The sequence below is a fragment of the Acanthisitta chloris genome, unplaced genomic scaffold (genome assembly GCF_000695815.1).
Source record: "Acanthisitta chloris isolate BGI_N310 unplaced genomic scaffold, ASM69581v1 scaffold29067, whole genome shotgun sequence".
NCBI classification, from domain to species: domain Eukaryota; kingdom Metazoa; phylum Chordata; class Aves; order Passeriformes; family Acanthisittidae; genus Acanthisitta; species Acanthisitta chloris.
The window spans coordinates 10,747-20,122 of record NW_008682505.1 but is presented as its reverse complement, the minus strand read 5'-3'; the positions used below and the strand labels follow the sequence as shown (position 1 = coordinate 20,122).

At 54.1% G+C, this 9,376-nt stretch overlaps 1 protein-coding gene across 1 annotated transcript; it reads left to right on the top strand.

Annotated features, from left to right (window-relative positions):
* Positions 1 to 36: 36 nt before the first annotated feature.
* YRDC (yrdC N(6)-threonylcarbamoyltransferase domain containing) lies at positions 37 to 1,061 on the top strand (the record flags this gene model as incomplete). Its single annotated transcript, XM_009078558.1, is given in 5 exon segments — positions 37 to 153; positions 255 to 328; positions 330 to 366; positions 536 to 678; positions 998 to 1,061. Coding segments are annotated over 5 exon segments (435 nt in total), but the record flags the coding sequence as incomplete, so codon positions are not given.
* Between the last annotated feature and the right edge of the window lie 8,315 nt (positions 1,062 to 9,376).

The window sequence follows — 9,376 nt, the reverse complement described above, 5'->3', positions numbered from 1 at the left end:
GACTCCGTGCCCTGATCCCTGTGCCTCTGGCCGCGCAGGTACTGCCACGTGAACGTGCCGGATGAGCTGCTGCGGGACCTGCTGCCGGGTCCAGTGACTCTGGTCCTGCAGCGCTCGGACGAGCTCAACAAGGACCTGAATCCCTTCACGCCGGTAGGAATTGGCTGCAGGTCTGGGTTCTGGGGCAAGTGCTGTGTCTGTGCTGCTGCTGAGGTGTCTGTCCCTCACTGTGTGACCCTCCTCTCTCCCTGCAGCTGGTTGGTGTTCGTGTCCCAGACCATCCCTTCCTGCGGGACGTGGCTCGAGCCTGCCCTGGGCCCCTGGCCCTGCAACCTCAGCTCCCAGGGCAGCACCCTGGCTGTGTCGGTGAGGCTCCTCTGGCACTGGGACAGTCTGACAGCCTCAGGCTCCCACAGCTGGAGCTCAGCTTCAGCAGGGAGCCAGGGGTTGTAAGTGGTTTGTTTGTTGCTGTATCTTCTTTTCTGTAACTGAGACTCACAAACCACATCAGGACTAAGCCTCAGCTCTCCTGCAGGAATTTCAGGACCTGTGGCCTCAGTTGTCCCTGATCATTGATGGAGGCCCCACAGGGGACACCCAGAGCCCAGAGTGTCGCCTGGGGTCGACTGTGGTTGACTTGTCTGTGTCAGGGAAGTTCTCCATTATCCGCCCTGGCTGGTAAGCAGTGCAGAGCACAGCTTTGTGCCTGCCTTGGTGAGGGTCATGCTTTGCTTGCTTTCCCACAGCAGTTCCACCTTCAGGTTAATGCTGTTTAACTTGATTACCAGCACCCTCAGGAAGAGCTCCTGAATTGCCTTTCTTATGGCTGCTCTGTGGAGCTCTGCAGTTTCTGGAGCTTGTGTTCCCTCTGGGCTCAGTGCAGTCCTGTCTCACTGATTGCCTTTCCCCAGAAAGTGCAGCTTAGTCCTCTTTTGTTCTGACCCTTTTGTTCTGACCAGACGACCTCTTGTTCTGACAGCTCTGTTCCTCCCCACAGTGCACTGACACCCACAGTGGAAATCCTGAGGCAGAAGTATGGTTTGGAACCAGAACCTCCCTAACCCCTGGGGCTGGGAGCAGTCGGAGCTGGGCACTGTGTGCCTGTGCACTCAGCAGTGTGTTCATGGCCTTGTTTAATGAGGTCGATGGGTTATGTCAAGGTTAATAAACAAAAGATTCACAAACCTTTTTGACCTCTTTGTGCTGCTGTAAAGCCCCTGAAGCACCAGGCTGGGTGAGTTCCTGTGTGTGTGAGGGGTCTCTGGGTGCTTTCCCTTCTCTGCACCTCTGCTCTTACCTCACCATTCCCATCAGGTGTCCTGGGGCATGGAGGGCTGAGGGAGATCAGAAGGGTCGCTTCGCTTTGCCTGCACTGGACCTCCTGCCTGTCCCCACAGCACTGCTGGGAACTGAGGGGAAGGAGGGTGGCACTGGGGGTCCTTCCCAGGGCCCTGGTGGGCAGTGGGTATGGGTGGGCAGCTCTCCACAGCCCCCAGTTCACATCAGCACCGAGCAGAGCCAGAGCTGCTGCCTTCGTGTCTGTGGTGTGTAAAGGCTGTTTGGGACTCGCACCTCAGAGAGCACTTTCCATGCTGTCTCCTGCTGGATTTGCGTGGGGAGCTCCCCCTGCCTCCTTCTCAGCTCATCAGCTGTTCCCCAGTCCCTGTCGGGTCCTCCAGGCCTCATCCATCACTCTCACAGCTGCCGTCCCCTTCCAAACGTTTCCTCTCTTCCCAGTGATGTATTTCTCCACTCAGACGAGCGGATCCTGTGCCCCTGCCCCGTATGCTGGCACAGGCCCGGGCGGAGCCACAGACACTGCCTGAGCTGTGCAGCTCAGGGGTCTCCAGGATCTGCTGCCCTGGCTGAGGGTCTCTGCTGCAGCAGGTCCTGCTCCTCCCCTCGGGGACAGCCGAGCGTGTGGATGGAGCTGGTGCCCTCACAGGCTCTTTTCCCACAGCCAGGTGGGGGTGCTGGTCCCCCAGGTAAGGCACAGCCTTGAGACAGAGCAGCCTCACCTGAATGGGGCTGGCTCTAGGGTCTGCTCTTGAGTGCCCAAAGCTGCATCTCTGCCACAACCTGTTGTGGCCTTTGCGAGCAGCCTTGGTGGGCAGAAAGCTGGGGAAACACATTGACATCTCGGCTGGTGTCTCTGCTCATGGCTCATTCCCCGCTGATGGTGTTCAGTGTCCCTGCCAGTGACAGCTTTATTTGTGCCACCAGCCATGGGTGTAAGGGTGCCCTCGTGCCCCGCAGGAGCTGCCAGCACTATGAATTACCTCCTTCCTCTGGGTTCTGCCTGTCTGCAGAGCTCTGTGCTGTCAGTATGACACACTCAGCACCAGCTGAAGTGACCAGACTGTGTGTCAGCATCTCTGGAACACACTAGCATGGACAAACCCAGGATTTGCTGCTCATCCAGGTGTTCTTGGTACTTCCAGCCCAGGACTCTGCTGCTACACCAAGTGACTGCAGTGCAGGAGCTGTGTGCTGCAGGTGAGTGCTGGGACACAGAGCTGCCTGAGACAGGTTAAAACACGGTCAGGACGTGTGGATCAGACACAGCTGCTGCTGGAAAGGGGCAGTGCCTTTGGAGAGCTTGTGGGTGGAACTATAAACACCTTCCTAAACCAAACCACAGATCAGGGTGACTTGTGTTTGCAGCCCTTGTGGAAATCACATTGGCCTGAGCACTCAGAGCAGGACATACATGGTTTGCATTTTAATTAGCACTTGCCCTCCAAGTGAAAAGGCATCTTTTAGACCCTCATTAGCAGGACCCGTTCAAACTCATGGAGAGGTTGTTCAAAGGAGCAATGCCAGCCCAGGCAGCCTGGGCCAGGAGTGGTCTCGGGGGTAAAGCTGCTCAGTGTCTGACCTTCTCCAGCCCTTTTGGAGCTGTTTGGGATCTTGCTGTGGCATCCTAGGGCCCCAGCCAGGGAGAGAGTTTCCTGCATCACCGCAGACAGATCTGTGGTGCTGCTGCCACTGCCCTCGTAACACAATGGAAACCAGACTTGGGCTAACTAAGCTGGAAACACAACATTGCAATTTGTAGCTGATTAAATCTTTCAAACAATATTTATGTTAATCTCCTCCTGATTTATTTTCTTGTAATGGCTTTACTAGGAGATAGTCCAGTGTGTGGGGAGATGCTTCCAGATGGAGCCCAGCCTGCCCTGCCAGATGCTGGGAGCTCAGCGAGGGTTTTCACTCACTGTGGTTACAGCCAGGAGAGATGATATTGTCTGTCTGGGCCAGGTCTCTACCCCGAGGGGGTGCTGAGCTGCAGTTCTCGGTTTTGCTGCGGGGGTGAGTATGTCTGTGGCAGGAGAGGGCTGTGAAACCCTGTGGAAAGGGGCACACGTGGGACAGACAGCTCTTGGCCAGGGTGGTGCTGCCTCCTGCACCTCCAGCCAGGGCTTTGCTGCCATGAAGAAGCTGCTGTGAAATGCTCCTTTGAGTATATTCCTAGAGATTGTAGGGGCCTATTGCAAAAATCCCCTTTCCTCCTGCATGCTGTGCATGCAGATCCACTAACACTGTCCTCCAGCCCTTCTTCCAGCTCCAGAGTTGGCAGGATGCCTGGCAAATTTCCACAGGATGCTGATTTAAGGAATTAGTCTGTAGAAGCGTAGATGATGGAGACAGAAAGGACCTTGAGGCCATCTGGAGAGTCTGCTTCCCCAGACAGCAGCCCCTCTCCCAGCTCACTCCAGGCACATTTGTCAGGTTTGCTCTCAGCTCCCTTTTCTGCAGGAAATTCTGCCTGGCTGGTCCTTTTCTTCCTCCTATTTTCCAGTTCCTTAAAACAATATTTATCGGGACTGGAATTTTTCAGAGGGTTAACGGTAACATGGTCTGTGACCACACACCTCTTTTCAGAAAGGTTGTGGTTTACCCTCCCTGGCCTTGGTGCTCTGGGCAGTGCAGGCCGAGGTGTGGGTGTGCCAGGGGACAGAGGTGCCATGGGGTGTCACTGCTGCCAGAGCCATGAGCAGCCCCTGCGTGCAGGGAGCAGAGCTCCAGAGGTCAAGGGCTTTTCACTGTGGAATTGTTAAATTAACTATTCATTTAATTATATTTTGATTAAATTATATCCTCTTTGGTTTTCTTAATTTCACTAGCAAATTATTCTCTGCATAACTAATGCTGTCTGAGCCTGCTGGATCACTTGCTGCTGCAGGACAGAGCACTCAGCTGCAGCCCAAGCCTCGTGCTGGGCTCCAGGATCTCCCTGTGGGAAGCCACATGTGGCCCTGGGGAGCACTCCAGTCCCCAGGACAGGGAAAGCACCGGGTCAGATCCCCCTTGCACTGGAGCTATTAATTTTTTCTGATGAACCCTCTCCCCGGGGCCTGAGGTGATGCTCCCCACCAGCTCTGTCCTCAGGGGCTGTGATGGCCTGGCTGCAGCACTGTCAGATGCAAGTCCTTCATTACTCTGTGATGCAAATTACCACCAGCCACAGACTGTTTGGGTGAGATTCTGGGGGCACTGGTCACTCCTAAGCCTGTGGGAGGTGCTGCCCAAGGCAAGAGCTTGCAGAGGTTGTTGTGGGCTGAGCTGTGACCTGTTCCCTGTGAGAAACAAATTTAGTTAATCTCAAATCAGTCAGGAAAATGGGAGACTTTTCATTGCAATGATGTAATTCTAACCATTGCACATGAAAATATCCCCACTAGAAATGCAGCTGGAGACAGTAATTAATGCCCTGTGCTCCTATATTAATTCCATGGCCAAACTGCAGGACTGTGGTGAGCTGTGTCCAGCAGTGGCTCTGGGCTGGGAGCCCTGGCATGGCAGCCAGGCCCCCCTGGTCTCCCTGTGACTGACCATCACAGGAGAATTTTCAGGGGTTTCTCCTTGGTTGTATCTTCTAAACCCTTCAGACTCTTGACAGGCTTCCTGAGGCATGCAGAGAGCACTTCCCTGCCTCCAGGTGTCTGAAGGCAAAAGAAGTGGTGAGTCCACAGGGACTTGGGGTTTTAATCATGAAACATCATCTTAAAAAACCTGCAGCATGAGCAGGGCAGTTGGTTTTGTTATTCTGAGCATGTTTGGCTGAAATCCTGTGCCTGTCACCAGACATCCATCCATTCCCCTCTGCTGCGTGGCTGCAGCTGTGGGGTGAGGAGTGGTGGGGTGGGGATGGCTGGAAGGGCAGGGACAGGGATCGTTGGCAACGCAGGGACCACCACTCCAGGCTGACCCAGGATGCCAGGGCTGGCAGGAAGAGCAGTCAGTGCCTGCAGAACTAAACTCAGCATCCACCACGCTCCTGAGAGGCACCACCGAGGTGCTGCTGGTGCTGGGAGAGGCTGGTCCCACAGCTGGGTGGGCATGGCTGCTGGCCCTGGGCAGCTCTGTGAGCTGAGCTTTCGCTGCAGAGACTGTGTTGGCCGTGTTTGCTGCACTCGTGCCCTCTGTGGTTAACGCTCTGCGAATAAACTCCTTGGCAATGACTCCAATTAGGCCAGCACATCTCCTGTAATCTGGATCCCTGTTGTGCTGTCAGACTCAATTCAAATTTAATTTGCCAAGGGTGTATATTGGGCAGCTTTTTTCTTTAGCACAAAACTGAGGGGAAGGTATCATTGGTGGAAAAAATAATACAAGTTCATATTCTTCTTACCTTAAGGAAGGAAAAGAGATGCCAGAAAACTTGGCCGAATTTACATTTTAATGGGAAATGTTCTGACTGCCTGTTCCAGGAGACACGAATTGCTTTGTGGATGGGACCCTGACTTTATACCAAAATGCAGGGAATTAAATCCAGCAGGCTCTGAGGAGATGAAAGGCATATCTGGAGCCGCAGCCCCTGCAGGCAGCGAGTGGTGAGGATGGACCAGGCACTGGTGGCAGGGCTAGGCTGTCGTCCCAACGTGATGAGGGCACAGGCTGGGGCTGCTGGACACAGCTCCTGGCTGCAGGTGTCGTGCCAGGGGCTGGGGGGCAGTTTGCAGAGGAAACCCATGTGTTTCAGACCCTGGGGTACCCCTACCCCTGCTGATGTGCCCCAGCACCTGGGGGTGTTGATGGAGGGAGAGCTGGCTCAGAGCGGCCTGTCCTTGCTCCTGTGCAGTGAGGTGGGGCCTTAGCAGCAGTGACTGCACTGGCACAAGCACCTCTTTAGCTGTTCCTGCGGGCAGCTGTGGCAGGAGCTCCCCGAGAGCTCTGTCTGAGGTCTCCGTGGTGTCCCTGCCCCATCCGAGGTGGTCGAGTTCTCTGTGGTGTCTCTGCCCTCTCGTCTAACTTTTCCTCACTGGAGCAGCTCGAGCTGCAGACAAGCTCTGGCAGTGTGTCCGTGGTGCAGCCTGGTGTCTTAGACCCTCACACAGACAAAAGCTGTGCCCAGGAGAAGCTGCTGTTAATTTCTTGGCATCTTAAAGCTCTTTGAAGATGAAAACACGGCACAGTGCTGAGAGTCTTATCTCTGGCAGGGCTTGTCACCTGCAGCCGTTTCTGGCATATTCACAAGCACAGCACAGACTCATCCCTGCTGGGACTGAGTTCCTGGAGCGCGTTCCCTCCCCAGACGGTGCTTTTCCAGTTGTCAGAGCAGTTGTGTGCAGTGGATGGGATGTAATTTCCATGTCGTATGGCAAAGGCATCACTCAGACAAGGAGACAACATGCTTATTGGGGATGCTTCCAATCCAATAAAATAAGCAAAACCATCCCTGTCAGAGGCTCAGTCAGAGCAGATGTGCTGGCACCCATGAGGCTGCTTCCCTGCTGTGTCACCAAATCATAGGTGACCTTCAGTAATTTATTACTGCTTTGTGCAAAGGACTGCTGCTCCCCTGGGCCAGTCCTGGGCATCTACCTGGGATCACAGTAATTCCAGTCTTTAGCACCATAACAGGTTGTCGGGGTTGGACGATGGCAGAAGGCTGGGGGGGCGCAGGAAGCGGAGCAGAGCGTGTGCCGGCGGCAGGTACGGATGGCACTGGCTGCTGTGGGCAGAGCTGTCCCTGGCTGCTGGGTCTGCAGGGCTGGGCAGGGCCCTCGGAGGCCCTGGGGGCTCCTGTGTGCTGGGACGGAGGTGGTTGCTCCCGTTTGCAGCAGGACTGATGCTGTCGGTGGGAGCGATGAGAGATGGGTGTCCTGGTAGTGAGCCAGAGCAGCTCGGGGTGAGCGCTGGGGCTTGGACTTCACGGCGATGCTGCTCTTCACCGTCTCCACAGTGTTTATCCTTGTGCCCAGCGACAGCCTGGAGGGAGCAAAGCAATTTGGGATTGCTGCTGCTTCCCTTCCCTGCCCTATCTCTGTCCGTGGTGGCATCTCAGCTGTGTTGGGACCACCTGGAGGAGCACGTGTGGTGGTGGTTGGCTGCACTGAGTGCCCTTATGTGGCAGTTTTGGGGATGAAGCAGCTGTGCAGAGCTTGTGGGGACATGGGGGGCCCGAGCTGGGTGGGGATCCCTTGGGGAGTGTCTGTGACCTGGTGCTGCAGCATCCCAGGCCTGCTGGGCTCTGCAGGTGCAGGTCTCTGCCAGCAACAGGCCTGGGCCATTATGGGCAAATTACCTGTGGAATGTCTTTTTAATCCTGAGGGAAATAACTTGATTAGTAATTATTGGTGCAGAACACTTGGGGAGCCTCTGCAGAGGGCGAGGACAGGTTGTTTCACTGTAGCTGCTTGTCAGTTTTGTCACCTAATTATAAGACTGTTCCGTGCCAAGACTCAGGACAGACAGAGGAAAAAACCCTCAGTGTAATTGTATTGGTCATATTTTGTAGCCATTAATTACTTGCTTTGCAATTAGCATTTCTTTGGCTGGGGAGCTGTCACGGCCCTGGCTCATGACACAGAGCTTGGCACATCCTGTGGCACAGCTCCCAGGGGCTGGTGGGGAAGGGGATCAGCCCCTGGCACAGGAGGGAGAAGGGGCTGGTGGTCACTGGGGCACGGGTGAGGGATGTGCTGGTGTCCAAACCCAGGACAAGGTGCTGGGCCTGGGCTCAGGCTCCACCTGAGCTCAGTGCGCTCATAAATCAAAATCCTGATATGAACTTTAGCAGCATCCATAAATTCTTCATTTATCATTATTAAAGATACATCAACATTCAAAACCTGATTTATAGCTGGTAGTTTAGATAGTGGATTGCCTCTGATACAGTAAATATTCCTGTCCAAAGCCCATCAGGCTGTTTTCTACTTATTGGAATTAATGACTCATAAAACAGGGCCAGAACAGGCTGTTGGTGTGAGTGAGGGGAAGACTGTGGCTGCTGGGGTGTCCCTCCTGAGGAAGAACCAGTGAAGAGCTGCTGGGGTCCCTCCAGCCCTGGGCAGGCTCTGGGCTGGGCCGAGCGCCGCGCTGGGTCCTGGGGCTTGGACCTGCCAGCCCTGTCGGGCTGCACCACCGGGTCCTCTCCCCTCACACAGCACAGTACATGTGTTAAACCTCCAGTTCTCTCTGCACTGCCAGAGCTTTGGAATCCTTCATCTCCAGGAAGGACCATCTGCTGCTTTGGCACCATGGAAACGGCTTTTGGCAGAGGAGAACTTTAGTTTATCATTTTGATTCAGCCCTAATGCCACAAAGTCAGAAATTTACTGTGCCATTTGCAGGGTGTTCTCCAAATCTCTGTCTCTCTGGAGTTTGCTTGGGATGTCGCATTTGTGTGAGAGCCACAGAATTGGGGCAATATGTCCAGAGAGCTTGTCCCATCTGAGATCATGCTGAGCTGGTGCTCTGTGCCGACACTCCTCCATAAACAGAACATCAAGGCCTAGAACTCTTCTAAGGGCTAAATGAAATGGAATCGAAGCTTAAATCGGCAGCTAAGTGCATTTGCAGGTGCTGTGCAGTGTGCTGCTGGTGGGCACTGGGCTGAGGAGGCAGTGGGAGCTGCAGCCTGGCATGTCCTCCTGGGGCTCTGAGGAGGAACAGCACAGAGAGGGGAAACAGCTCTCAGAGGGAACAGCTCTTAGGGGGCTTGTACCAGATCATTTGCCTATTTGTTGGTTCTTTTTGGCTTTGCAGAGGAGGTTTTGCATCCCAGTGCCTGATTTGTAGAACCTCTGCTCACTCATTGGGACAAACCTGTATGTTGGTTAAAGCATCACAGAGTGATACCAGTGTGATAGAACATGCAACATTATCTCTAACAAGCAATTATACTTTGTAATATGAATTAATTAAAACTTTACACTTAAACCAAGTAGCTAATTACAGACCTTTTAGGTTAATAAAGATAGAGTGCAGGAAGGGATAATATAGATGGTAATTATCCAGTTAAGCAGAAGGTAATGTGCATCCAGGGCTCGCTGGTACACCTCAGTCAATACTCAATTACTTCACTGCACTCTGAAGTCTGCGTGGCACAGGGAGCTCAGCTGGTACCTGTGGCTGTGTGCAGCAGGTG